Below are 15238 nucleotides of genomic sequence, written 5' to 3'. Positions count from 1 at the left end.
GCCGGACTTTCTTGGAGACTACAGCACGACGTGTTTGCTGTCCATGGCACCTACACAGTGAGGCAAATTCCAAACATCTTCAAATACCTTGCATCCATTCCAGAGGATTTGTGGGAAGCTGAAAGAAAATCATGTATCTTAATACGTATATCTAGCTACATGTATAAAGTATGAAATAATAGATACTGGCTTTTGTAATAATTTTTCATTTATTTGTTATTTGTGCTTTTTATTTTATGGAGACGGATGATACGAATGAAGAAAATCCCACCCAAAGCAACGTGCCAATGAACACGCAAGATGAAGGTGGGGATCAGCTGAATGGGGGACGGGGGTTCTTCACTCTAAGCCCTCCGAAACTATTCAGAAAGCAGGATGATAACACAGCATTGCTGTCGAACGTCGCTAGTATTCTACAAGCCACTGCTGGGAGGTTAAACGCCTCTGCGGAACACTGTGAGGTGAAGTCATTTTGTTCTTTCTTAACATCAAAAATGATGGCATATCGGCCGGCTACAAGGCAAATGGTTCAGCGCACTATATACGACATTCTGATGAAAGCAGATCGAGGACTCTTGGAAACGTCAACTTCGTACGGACAAGAAGGTTTTCAGTCACCTGCACAGTCTTCTGCCCGAATGGTTTATCCTGTGCCACCGCATTCTCAACCAATCGCTCTCTCAACGTCATATGTTCCTGCCTCCCAACTGCATCAACATATTCCAACTGAACAGTCTTCTCAAGCTGACCATTTAATGAGCGAACCTCTCAGTACACCACACCCTCCCACTTCTGGGTCATCGCAACATCATTCTGACTACACTCCATCCCCAGCAGGTTCATCACAGTATTCCGATGATATTAACGAATACGTTTAAGTTTTCCTTTTTATGATGAGTTGAAAACAAATCTTTGAATGTATTTCTTCGGTTTAATGTTTGATTGTGAAAAAAAAAATCCTTTAAATTTGATTTAAAATATTTATTTTAATTATTAATTACATTGCATTTAAACTGTTCTTCGATGTTTAAATTTTGTACATTTTGATTACTTAAAAAACTTCTTTCTACTTTGTATTGGGTTTACTTTTTCATTCTAATGTGATTTTGAAATAATTTTCTCTGATTTTTATTGGTATCGTGTTTCAAATTTTCCACTGTAATCCTCTCAATATTTGGAAATATGTATTGTGATAAATAAATGTCCACATTAAGGAAACAAGAAATGTACATAGTCTCATTTAACTCACCTTTATATTTTCCTTTAATGCGTTGACAATTGCTGCGCAGACTTCTGGGATTATTTGTCGATAGCCTGTTTTGAAAATCGAAACAGGTATTGAAGGCTTGCAAGCTAGCCGATAGTATAACGCTGTAACTTAAAGCTAAGAATACATTAATTTAACAGTGTGGTGAATTTGCAGGTGAATAAACGTCAATTGGCTCAACTCTCAGAAAAACGCTTTCTTCGGCATCGCTACCCTGAGACTCATGCAAACCGACCCAGCTAGTTTTATGTACCTATACCGATCTTCCTTAGTTTGATCTGTGAGGACAACTTCAAGTAGCCACCATACACTGTCCTAAGGTAGAAACAGGTGTAGCAGGGATAACACCATTCCGACTGCGCCGATAAAAGCAAAGGCGGGCTGGAAAAGAGCGGTGTTACTATGGCCTCACAATCGCATGGGATCTGTGTGGCTGATTCATCTTCTTTCAGGCACTTTTCGCAAGTGGGGTCATCTTGTAACACGTATATCACTCGACGATTAGAGCTGGGGTTTCAATGAGATGGATATCTTTATCTGTTCTTCACGCAGTCGAAGTTGCTTTGTTATAAACGAGAAAGAACTGCTGAACAAACTTTCCACAACTGCATTGTTGCTGCAGGACTGCATGATACCAATGGACAGTTTAAAACGCGATGCATTTCTGTTCTTCTTCTTTCTAAATCTCGAGGAACGGTATTAACTGTATTTAATTTTTCTTATAAACACTATAAGAACAACAAAATTTATCAGTAAATATCTTGAAATTGTTGGCCTGAGACAATGACTTGATTGAGTCCTTCAGGACTCGTTAGATCGAAGTGTTCAGCAGTGTCGTTCAGTAACTCCTGTGGGGTGAGAGGAACGTAGCTGAGCTCCAAAATTTTGCTACCTGTAGCTGAACAAAACGCAATAGAAATCATGTTTTAAATAGCATTTGGCTAAGCCAGACACTTCCACTGCAGAAAACAAAATCTTGCAACGAGTTTCTGTATCTCTTGAATTCAATTCTACCACAGCTCCACCTTCGCCCTAATCAGATTAAATTATTAATTCTGGCATGTTGTGATAACAATGTATACTAGAATTATGCAAGTTCCTACCCGTTCCCCACGTAGAACTAAGTCAGAGCCTGCGGAAGTGCGGGGTTTCAACCCAGTTCAAATTATCCTTGGGATTTATTAGAGTAAAAAAGTAATATCCCTGTGCTTAACTAACTAAGCACTACGCCATGAAGATGTATGAAGCAATGGATGTATAGATCCAGGTTTTCTTGACCTCGACACTAGTCGCAAGTGAGTGTTCAGCTTCACGTTTCGACCGCTTTATCCCCGGGGAAAGAGCCCCTGGAACCTACGAGATAGGAGGTTGGTTGAATCCCAGGGCCGGTCTGGACGACGTGGAGAAGAGAAAATTCTTCCTCCTACCGGGACTCGAACCACGACTCCTCGGTTGATCAGCCCGTAACCAGTTGCTATACTGACTACGCTATCAAGGACAGCTTTACCTTATCGTTAGGGGTGTCTACCCTAATGCCAAATAAGTGTGGCTGAAAAAACTTCTCAAACTCAGAGGAAATATGATTACTTCAGAATCTGGGTAATTGGGCAGGGGAAATGTTTAATTGTGAGTGATCTTCAAAATCAAACAAACACATTTTCAATTGTGTGTATTTTAAGGCCAAAGCTCTCAGTAAGGATGTCGCCACTTGCCCTACCAAAACACTAAAATATTAATGACGACACAGCCTCATACCAGTAACCCTGTGACCAATGGGAAAGTTGGTAATGTCGGCTTTTTGGATTCGCGAAGGCAGAGCTCCTGGATACAGATGTTAACCATCTTTCTGTATGGAGGAAGAGGAAGTCATTCAATAACTGAGAGTCGGAAATTCAGTAAGCGGCGTCCAGACGGGAGAAAGCCATTCTGTCATTAGAATTTGGAAGAGAGAGTCTAGCGGTCAGTAAGCAGAGTTCTGACCCGAAAGTAGGGAAACAATAGGATATTTGGGATTTCATTTGAAAATATTGTGACACGTAGGCCGTTCCTAGGAAACGAGTGGCAAACACGTTTCCGCGCAGATACGATTCTTGGACATAAACCAGCTCGTTGCTGTGGAAACAACAGGCGTGTCCATGGATAAGGGCAAGAAACATACACTTCCTAGGATATCGCTACCCTATATAAGCGGCCGTTAAGATAAGAACTGGGGCATTCATAAATCAGATAGTGAAGTCAGTCGGAAACCAGAATTCACTGTCCGTCAGTTTTCAATTAAATGTCAGCCCGTGAAGAGAAGACTAGAAGAGAAAAGAGTCTAGTCCAGTCAGAATGGAGCGAATTTTAGGCAGCCATTTATTGTGAGTTGCTGTAATTGATTGTGAATACAAATGATTGTAAAAACAGTGTCAATAAATCCAATCATCAAATCCAAAACCCTATATTATTAGTCACGGTGCCATAAACTCGTGACAATATTCTAGGTATCAGTCTAAGACTGCAGAAGGGCCGCACCATAGCTCAAGCGGTTAGTCGCTGGCTTTCCACCGCGGCGGCCTGGGTTCGATCCCGGGGGTCTGGTCAAGTGGGATTTGTGGTGGACAAAGTGGCGCTGGGGCAGGGTTTCTCCGAGTACTTCGGTTACCCCTGCCAATCTTCATTCCACCAATTGCTCCACAATCACCCTCACCTATCATCTGGGGCTGGTACAATAGGCCAGAAGTGGCCGCAGTACAAGGGACTTAGTCCCAACCCACTAGCAATAAAAAAAATACTGTAGAAAAGAATCCACGTGAAAAAAAAAGAAAACTGCATGGAAATGATTACGTAATCTGCACAAGTGTATTCAGATAATAACGAAGTAGGATTACAAGCGTTTAAAGAGAACATTTTTGAGTGGTTAAATAAAAACTGCAATTGTGAATCGTGTAGCTGGAACGACCACTTACTGGAGAACATGAGACAGTAACCAACAGTCCGCGTTCCCACCCGATTTTCCTACACTGTCACTGTCTCTTGAACCTGTGACCAATTTCACGATCATTTCCGCACAACGGAGATCTCCCTTCTCCGTTACAGAAGCACAAGGTAATTAAACCCTGAGATCTAAGAGCCGTCAGTTACCTGCAATTGTGGAGACCTCTGAGCAAAATTATTAGTAAAAACTTTCCCGCCCAAAGTAGTTTCCAATGCCTCTGGTAGATGGGGAAAGTATCAAGGTACCGAGGGCCAACCTCGTTGGCTCAACGGGGCTGATAGCACGCACCGTCTACCGGTAGGGTATGGGGACAGTAGAAATTAAAGGGGGACGCACAATGGACCAATAACTGGTCTAAGTGCATGGGGAAACCCACCCCCTCCAATAATAATAATAATACCTGCAATTATTATTCAAGAGTACTGTTCATGAGATAAGTTGATTTTCAAACCAGACTGACAAGTCATTTTCTGTATTGCAACAAAGAGCTTTTGTATCGGCGAAGAGAAATGCTGCCAGAAACCCTGATGGAACTGAATCACTCTGAGGACACTATACAAGTATTTACTTCGCTGTCTGGCTGCCACTGAGAAAGCTAGCTATACTATAACACCACAGGTCTCATAACGATTTTCAGTATACTAAATATATCATGGCCGATCATAGTGGCCGCGCGGTCTAAGGTATGAAATGTCTTCGCCCGTTCGAACACTGGGATCGTGGATTCGAATCCCACTCGAGGTATATATATATCTGTGTGCGTTTATTCGGTGTTTGTGTTGCGGCCTTACGACGGGCTGATTCCCGTCCAAAGAGTCGTATCGTCTGTGTATAGAAAAAGAAATTTAAAAATCTGCCAAGATCCACAATGACTGTAGAGCCATAGAGAGACAGACAGACAGACAGACAGATAAAAATGGAACACGTATACACCACCTAAAACACAGAAATTATCATCTTCCCGTATAATTCGATAATATTTAATCTATGTAAAAGCAAAGGTGCCGGTCACGGTAGCCGAGCGGTCTAAGGCTTGTATTGTCTTCGCTCGCTTGGAAACCGGGATCGTGAGTTCGAATCCAAGACATGGATGTTTAGTTTGTGTCTGTGCGTTTTTCTGTGTTTGTATACAGGTAGAGGCCTTGCGACGAGTTGATCACCCGCCCAAGGAGTCCTACCGTATGTGTAAGATGTAGAAAAACCGAAGTGAACGGAGAAGTTCATGGAGGTAGGCCTAGGCCCACTGGGGCTGTAGTGCAAGGGGGGGGGGGGTAGCAAAGGTAATTTCTCCCTTATGCTTCATTAATTAAGCAGCTAGGCTTACTGAACTCACTTAATACAAAGCTGGGTGGCCACAGAGCAATTACGAAAATGGTGAATGGATAGATTCCAGCACCGTGATGGGACTCGAACACCAGTTTTCTACCAATAACTTTTCCTAGATACCATAGCTCGCATTTACCATTCATAATCCAGACACTATCTATCTATGGCTCTACAGCCATTTGTTGGAACTCGGCCTCTTTTTCAGTTTCTTAATTCTATTCGGTAAGGCTTCTTCGACGGGGGATCAGCCTGTCGCAAAGCTGCTACCTACACACAGAATAAACGCACACAAACATCAATGCCTCGACTGGGATTCGAACCCACGATCCCAGCGTTCGAGAGAGCGAAGACAGTTCATGCCTTAGACCGCGCGGCCACTGTGATCAGCCCCGAGACACAGTGCAATCTCTAAACAGCTTACGGCAGAAATGCACACATTAAATTACGGAATGCATATGAAATATTACAATTTGAAATGAATTAGGTATGCTACAAAGAACTGATATTTTGTCAGAAAAACGAAGAGTAATTAGTAGCCAACATATTGACTGGAATGGGGAAACGCTAAGCAATTAAGGAAATGCTAATACCATGCGGCAGCTCATTTTCTAACGCGAGCATGATTATTGTCGGAAATTGAAGGCGATCCCATCAAACCAGTCAACTAGTCAATCCCGAATGACTTTGACGATGGTGTATAACACCTTGTGTACTTTGAAATACCAGCTACCATTTGAATATTTGCAGTTAGCAGACTCGAACTGAAGTGAACTGAAGGAAACCCATACGAAGCAGTAGCGTGGAGAACAAAATGTACCAGAGGAAAATAAACAGCAAATGACCCGTTTGTTTAACCTTGATATTATTTGCATGTAGATTAACTCCGTTTGTAGAGTGATGGGTTACGAGCTGGACGGCCGAGGAATCAGAATTCGATTCCTGGCATGTTCAACAGAGTTTGTCTACTCCTGACCGCCTATGTGGCCCACCCGTGGCTTCTGCCCCAGACATAAAGGTGTAGGGGCACGAAGCTGACCTTTCACCTCCATATAGTGACGAGGTTAAGACTGGTAAAGCTGTACTTCTGCTTTTTCATACGCCTTCATGGCTGTTTCATTAATGAGGCAAGGGGGAAAAATTTAACTTTAGCTTTAAAATTAACTGCATCATTGCCGATATTTACATTTCAATCACAAATTAATTATCGGTTTATTTCAAACACACTCTGTCGTTTACACGTGCCATAATGTTGTGATTCTAAAGAAAATTCCGACAGGCAAGAAAGAAGCAAATAAAAAGAGAAATAATTAAAGGCCTAAATAATAAATATAACAACNTACGGAAAGTGCTACAGTGCGAAGCTTGAAGCCTGAGTGGTGAGGTGCATCACTGGTTCAAGAAAAGGAATACCAGGAAATAAACCTGTGACAAGAGATGATGATGATGATGATAATGATAATGATGATAATAATAATAATAATAATAACAAAGCGCATTATGTATGTCAGTGTCGGGAATAGAAATCTTGTTACATACGTTTAATTATAGAAATTAAAGACTGTATTTTAAACAAGTAATTAACGAAATTCTCCGTCTCAACGACGTCGCGCTCTATGTACGTAGAAGGGCAACGGTATTTTCATGACGTCATTTGCTCCGCACCTACGACTTTGTCACGTGTATCTGCTTCCTAGACATGGGATTTCCTTATCTTCAAGCGAGACGTTTTTGTTATTTCCAAGTCTCTGTTCCAAAGTGAACGAATGATGCTTTTAATAACTGATCACAATTCTAAACGAAAGCACAAATATTCGTAACAGATCTAAACGCCCTTTTCATGCATTCAACTACAAACGAAAGCACAAACATTCATAAAGGTTCTTAATGCTCTTTCCATAACTGCAGTTACAAACTCCATGGAGCTGAGCCCTTCCTGAGAGCCGCCAGTTGCTCAGCTACTCAGGAACTTCCCCCAAGGTTTATTACCGTGTTCATAAGAGCACTTCACTGGTCTTTATCCTGAGCCAGATCAAGCCAATCCATAACATCCCATTCTACCTAATATCCATCTTAATATTATTCTGCCGCTTATGTCTATGTCTTCCTAGTGGTCTCTTTCCTTACGGATTTCTTATCAAAATCCTGTATGCGTTCCTTCTCTCTCCTATTTGTACTACGTGCGCAGCCCATCTCATCCTCCTTGACTTGATCATTCTAATTATACTTGGAGAAGAGTACAAGTTACGAACCTCCTCATTATGCAGTTTTCTCCAACCTCCTGACACTTGAGTTTTGCTTAGTCAAAACATTTTCCTCAGTACCTTCTTCTAAAATAAGCTCAGTGTAGGTTCTTTTCTTAATGTCAGAGACCAAGTTTCACACCCATACAAACTTAGACATAATTACAGTTATGTACGTATGTTCTAATTATTACTTTGTTTAGACGCCTTCGGTTACAAATGAAACCACAAATATTTAAAACAAGCATAGAAGCCCTTACCAAATGTTACTTTATTAATTTCCACACTAGGTGTAAAAACAGGTTGCTGACATCCATAATGCCAAAAGATTAATTCTCTGCAGAATGCTCTGGACTGAATCTGCGTGCTGATGTCAGATTTGGTAGCGAATTTGTTTAAAAAATACTGAGTGCCGGAAGAGGAGGTTCTTTTTAAAATGAGTCCCCGGAACCCAGAAAGAGAACATGTGACGTATATCCACCCTCTCAGTTCTAGAAGATGAGGAAATAGATGCAAAGGGAAGAACGGCATTCATAACTTTACCTCTTGAGGTTTACACAAACTCTGGAATATTAACACTGATATAGAGGGCACCTGCTCCGAGAATTCGATTTGATAAAACATCGATTCACCTAACCGCATCAGGGTGAATATTTTGACACAAATTTTCTTCAGCCAATCGAATTGACATATGATATCAAAATGTCTATGTGCATGATCTTATTTTAATCGGCTTTTTGTTTAACTTGAAGAAGTATCAGCAAAAACAACAATTTCTTGGAAAGCCATATAATTGTAATTCTATTTTAGCGGGAATTTTGATGCTTGTTTTGATTGTCTAATATTTGTTTAACGACGCTTTCCGAACTATACTGCTAACACGCCTGCAGCCCTATATGTTGGATTATTTATGAATTGAAGAGGATGTGGAAATATGCTGTCATAACACGTCTCAGGAAGTGACTATAGGGACAAGAGCCCCAGTTACAGTAGTCATTCTCCTAACGGGAACCGAACAAGGTACCTACAACTCACAAAGTAATGTATTAACTACCATATCGTGATGTTTGACTCTATCAGGAAGAATGCATGAGAGTTCTCCAGTGCCATAATAGTAAAAACGCGTAACAAGATCTCCGGAGTCCTTACTTCATTCAAAATCTGAGTGATGAATTGTAAATGCTAAAGATCATCAGCACCTAGAGATACGGTAAATTTGTCCACCACTCCATGAAGAAGTGTGGACAAATGGAGGTACAGCTCCACCATTCTTGACCTCGATAACAGAAGGAGGTGAGTGGTCANCCTATCGTAACAAGCAGATTCTAAAGGGTTCTGACGATGGTGTATAACTCACAGTATAACTGGGTTTTGGGACTTTGCCCATCCTCCTGTATTCTAGAAACTAGAAAGAACTGTTTTGGGACTTTGCCCATCCTCCTGTATTCTAGAAACTAGAAAGAACTGTCAGACATTTAGACGAAATAATAAAGCGCTTTCTAGTTCCTAGAATACAGGAGGATGGACAATGTGCAAAAACCCAGTAATTCTGACCCACCTTATTTTTCGTGTGTCCTCAATCCTGGTAATATTGATGGTAGAAAATCAAATTTTTGGTGGTTCCTTCTAGTGGCATGATACTCCTTGTGTTTCCTAGAAATCCGTGCATCATCCTACCGATCCACGCTTATACGTAGCCTTAGACATAAGTATACATCTAAGAAATTGAAGTTAAATATGACAAGAAATAAACAATGCTTATCGAAAAGGGAGGGTTTATTTGATAGAAAAGTCTTACGTGGAAAAGAACTGGATAAGTTTGAATATTACTTACCCCTGAATGGTGCTGTATTCATTACACATGTGCTCTGCTTGTCATCCACACGAACACAGGGATGGGGCCGCACTAGGAACCGGTTGTGAAGGGAACAAGTTAGAGCAGTCCCACTGCAACACAGAATGAGCCAGTCCACTGCCGTACTGAATACTTAGAACACGAATAGAATTGTTCAGCAAACACAAGAAATGTGTCGCACCACATGACATAAAACTCAATAGAGATAAGTAAATTTCTTCACAAACGCAAGACTCAGCCCAATACAGATAAGAGGTTTTGGTTGATGGTGTGAGCTGCTTGAAAAGGCACAACTTGTGTTTTCACGTAACAATTAAAGAAGGTGATGATAGAGCCTATTATTAGTCTGGTGATAATTATACAAAGTATTACATGCCAGGCACGAAAAGATTTGTAACAATGTAAAAGGTTTCCATGCTAATTGGGTGGCTTGTTGTCAAGCCATGACGCATTGTCAGTTTGCAAATGCAGGAGACGGCCATCTTGTACTCAGATCTTGGCCTCAGCATAGTTCAGTTTGTTAGTCGTTTGCTTCACACCGCGGCGGTCCGGGTTCGAGCCAGGGGTCATGTCTTATGGGATTTGTGGTGGTCAAAGTGGTACTGGGGCAGGTTTTCTCAGAGTACTTCGGGTCCCCCTGCCAATTTTTATTCCATCGACTCCTCCGTACTCATCCTAATCTATTATCCGAGGCTGGTACAATAGGCCAAACAGAGGCCGAAGTACCAAGTGGACTCAGTCTCACCCCCGCCCCAAGAAACCAAAAAGGGAAATCTTGTGCGAATATGTTTAATAAGCAGCCGCAGACAACAGAGGGATGGTCTCCAGGTTTAGGGCTTGGCGATGGATAAGGAAATTATAGTGTGACGAAATATTACAAGGGGCCCCAAATTTGGAGTGCTTGGGCGTGGAAATGCCTCAGGATATGGGCCAGGGCCGTGTTATTTTGAACCTTCAGAGGGAGATTGTTGGCTAGGTGAGTGGCTATTTACTTCTTCACGAAGAGAACCAGTCAGTTGGACGCGAAGTACTGGTAGCTTCAAACTACGGACGAGGCGTAGAGGCTGAACACTAGACAGAAGAAACGCTCTGGATCATATCACAAGAGAGATGATATGGTTTACTTTTTTTAAGCAGATCTATGTAACTTAATACCTGTTCCTGAAAAGAGTCTCTCATCAGTGAAGAAAGCAGTCCTCTGGGATGTGGCGCCGTGTAGATGTGGCGAAGTTTCGGAGGAACGTATCGCCTCCATCTTCAGGGTAGAAGGAAAAAATAAGAAAATCCGCAAGCGAAGAAAGAGTGAGAGTAGGTGCAAGCAGACTAATATCGCTTGAGGATTTTCTTATTTTTTACTTCTACCATAAAGATGGAGGCGATACGTTCCTCCGAAACGTCGGTTAACACCACATTCCAGAAGACTGCTTTCTTCATAGTCACCACCGTGAAAACCTCAAATCTTACGTAGTCTCTCATCATTTTGTTAACTCCAAGGACCAGAATCACTACCTTGCCTTGTATTGAGTCCGAAGTTTCGTTGAAATACTCACCATGACCCCGTACGAAATCCAGTGTAACATTTCGTAACATGCTGGTTTTCACGGTGAGGGGTTGTTAGCTCTGGCGCAACCTGCATAATGGAGAACTACCCCAAGTTGTGTGTCCGATACAGGTTTCATTATTGTCTATTATTCTTAGTGGAGTGACACTGAGACCGCTTGGCACTAAAACCACTTCTGGACTATTGTACGAGCCCAAGATGACAGATGATGGTGATTGTGGAGCAATTGGTGGAATGAAGTTTGGCAGGAGAACCCGAAGTACTCAGAGAAAACCTACCCCAGTGCCACTTCGTCCACCACAAATCCCACATGACGAGACCCGGGCTCGAAACAGGGCCGCCGCGGTGGGAAGCCAGCGACTAACCGCCTGAGCTACGGCATGGCCGTTCTCAGGCAGGTTATTCAGTATATTCGCAGCTAACCCCCCTTTTCTAAATACCGTTTCCTCATTTCTCAACCTCAAGACGTGGTAAGCCGGAAGGAGCAGGTCAACCTGTTGACAATGAAAATAAAACTGAGACGCGATAAGCTCGAATGACACGGAAAAAGCAACACAATAATTTTAAACCATGAGCGAGGAATTGGGTAACTTTTTAACATTGAACTAATTATCTGATGCTTTCATGGTAAAGCGCGAAAGTTCAGTTCGCCAGCGCATCCGGCTGTGAGCCAGTTCCATCCAGTTCACATTCACATAATGTGCTTCAGTTTCTTGGGGTGGGGTGAGACTGAGTCCACTTGGTGCGTCGGCCACTAATTGGCCTATTGTACCAGCCCCAGATGATAGATGATGATGATGAACGTGGAGCGTTCCGTGGAATGAGGATTGGAAAGGGAAACCGAAGTACTCGGAGAAAACCTGCCGCAGCGCCATTCTGTCTACCACAAATCTCACATGACCAGACCCGGGCTCGTCCCCGGGCCGCCACGGTGGGAAGCCAGAGACTAACAGCTTGAGCTATGGGGCGGCCCTAGTAATGCACTTTATTGAGGTATGGTCTGAGCTATTTAGAGCGTCGTTAAATAAACATAAATAAACCGAATACAAAAATCCATTTCAGTTGCCCTGCCATCTCATTTTTAATTTTTCAAGTGATCAATTTGTAAGAGGCTTCTCAATTGAATTTCTGTATACATTCCTTGTATTCCCATTCTTTCTAAATGTTCAGCCCATTGCAGAGTGCTTGACTTCACTATCATAACGGTAAGAGTTTATCTGTAACTTACCTATCCCATTTTTGACGTAATTTTAAACTACAAGACAGCATAACATAACAACACAGAACTTTAATCAGCAACTAGCCTGCAGTCAACCATCATGCACCAAATCATCCCTATCATTCACTTCCCCCAAAACCCTCACCTACAGACTACATAAAATTCGTGCTACATTGTGGCGTAGTTAAGATTTTGTTTATATGTTATACAGGAAGCAGCACACAGTAGAATCGTGGTCCTATGCATACTACATGCCCAGCCCATCTCATCCTTTGTAATAATCTTCACAGGCAGCTGAGGAATATGTGAAGGGTACGGAAATGAACTGCTTCGGCGCTGCTTGGAACATATCCAAACTAACGAGATGCAATGCACGTATTCCTGAGAATGTAGAACATTCACCAAGTTAACTTCGTTACTTATCATTAGTAAAGGTCAATAACTTGGGTGAGCAAGGTCAGAGGTCGCTTGGAACTGTGTTGCTACGCGCCACGTGGCTTCGTATGGCTGAGGGGAAAACAGTCATACGAATCTAAACTTGTCAGTAACATACTATACAAAACATTACGCAGTCTAGGCTGGACCAAAACTAATATTTCTGTTTCTTGATTTGTAATACTGGGCAGGGTAATCTATGTGTGTGAATTTACATGTCATGCCTCGCCGTGGTATTTATAACATACAATTCTTGTTTCATTTGGGGGAGGGGAGTTTATGTTTCTTCTCTAGGCTCTCTTAGACTGAAATATTCTATTGGTGTCCATATTATCTAAGTTTCCCAAAGCTGGAAACCTGTTTGAGATATTAATCTGATAATGTCTTTTTCCTTCCACCTCGTTCATTTTCTTGAGACTGAATCGCTTACCATGAGATTTATGCATTGCTCGTTTATTTACGGACAGTCTCTCCCTAACTTTTGCAGTCAGCGCAGATGCCGTCTACTACCACCTATTATTGCGTGATCAAGCTCATCCAAATGAATTTATAAATGTTACGATATGTCAAATTGCATTATTGACAAAATTTTGGTTGTCACTCCATCATAATGCAAAGTATCGTTCCAAATTGTCAGTTTGAAAATATCTTTTTTACATAATTTGGCATCGAAATTTTTCGACAAAATTTTAATTTGGAACTGAGGGGCTTGATCAAACACACACTCTGGTTCCTCATGGTAGCTATCCTTCCTCCCATAAGATAAACTGACGAAATATATATATATATTTGGGGTGTTATAGAGCTAACTCTCCCAAATTTTCTCTTCTCATTAAATTTAATATCAAAATTACGTACAATTATTTCTCTGTGGATGCTACATGCTCTACCAGTTTATATTTCTGGTTTCTATTACTGCAAGAATACGACATAAAGACTATACAATAAGAAGTTCCTCATTAGGTAATTTTTTCCTTTCCACGTGCTTTCATTTCTCTTCAATCTAAATATTCTTCTCAGTATTCATACTTTAGCAAATTCTGTTATTCTCTTAGCGTAAGAGATAAATATTTATACGCGCAAAAGAGATCAGTTTTAAATATTTTAATTTTTAGTATCTTTTGGAGAAGGAGAGAATATGAAAGTTTCTGAACACACTCACTCACTCACGGAACTGAGTCCAACCACCTACTCCTTGGTCTTCCAAGTGGTCTCCTTCCATCCGGCTTTCCCACAAATATCTTGTATGCTTTCCTTCTTTCCACATACGTGCTACATGCCCTGCCCATTTTCATCCACCTTGACCTGATCACTCTAATTATACTTGGAGAAGAGTACCAGTTATGAAGCTCCTCATTATGCAGTTTTCTCCAACCTCCTGTCGCTTCATCTCTCTTCGGTCCAAATATTCTCCTCAACACCCTGCTCTCAAACATGCTCTCTTCATGGAGTGTAACACCGATACCTTCAACAGCTGCAATTCTTCGCACACTGATTCCATGATGTTCTTTCACTCTTCTCAATATACGAATTTCTCGAAAACTCTCCTGCGTCTCAGCAGGCATTGACTCACGGACATACACCTACTGGGAACTTTAGCTTATAAGTGAGTACTATATACCCCCAAAGCCAGTAAGCACTATTTAACACACTGTATAAAAACTTTATGCAGGCAGCACGCGAAGTATTACAAAAACGTGAAAAAACTGATGTTCCCAATATATGTCAAGGCAAAGCAAAACATAACCGGTTTAACTTGTCTGATGTAAATCTTACGGCCGTTCAAGTGGCTAAGTTCCCGTTGTAGCGTAATAAACGTATGACATGGCATAATCTGCTGTATTAAGCCTGGACTGATAGGTCTTGTACACACATATACAGTACCTAGTAATTTATGGATTTGCTTAAAATTAGAAACATGAAACTATACCACGTACAGTGGCAATGAATCTAACACGAACTAGAGAAAGGACTGAACCGTCCGCTCGTCGGAGAGGCCGTCACATGACTATAAACACTAGAATCATATAAACAATTGAAGAAAGACATCTGGCCTTAAACCCCAAAATGGACTGGTGGCCAAGACGTGTTGACCGACCGACTTGGTCTTCGATGCAAAATAATCATGGAGACGGACATGCGGCCAGCTACTAGAGTTAGTCTACGCATCTGGCAGAACAAGGCAGTCGTCAATTGCATGTACTTATAAAACAAGAATTTTAATTAAATTTAACTCATACTGTCTAATTAATTTTAGTAACACAACTTACTTTACCGCGCCATAGCTCAAGCGGTTAGTCGCTGGCTTCCCACCACGGCGGCCCGGGTTCGATCCCGGGTCTGGTCAAGTGGTATTTA

The 15238-nt window shown here is 41.6% G+C and overlaps 1 protein-coding gene across 1 annotated transcript in view; it reads right to left on the bottom strand.

The window, feature by feature from the left end:
• LOC111872792 (acyl-CoA Delta(11) desaturase) overlaps window positions 1–15238 on the bottom strand; it is a 115292-nt gene that overhangs the window by 99243 nt on the left and 811 nt on the right. Inside the window, exon 2 of the mRNA XM_023866966.1 lies at window positions 9645–9757. Within this exon, the coding sequence (XP_023722734.1) occupies window positions 9645–9666 (22 nt within the window). The 5' untranslated portion in view covers window positions 9667–9757. The remainder of the gene's footprint in view (window positions 1–9644; window positions 9758–15238) is intronic.

Source organism: Cryptotermes secundus, unplaced genomic scaffold (genome assembly GCF_002891405.2).
Source record: "Cryptotermes secundus unplaced genomic scaffold, Csec_1.0 scaffold79, whole genome shotgun sequence".
In the NCBI taxonomy this organism is placed as follows: Eukaryota; Metazoa; Arthropoda; class Insecta; order Blattodea; family Kalotermitidae; genus Cryptotermes; species Cryptotermes secundus.
The sequence above is the reverse complement of the archived record's forward strand: the minus strand, read 5'-3'. Positions and strand labels throughout refer to the sequence as shown.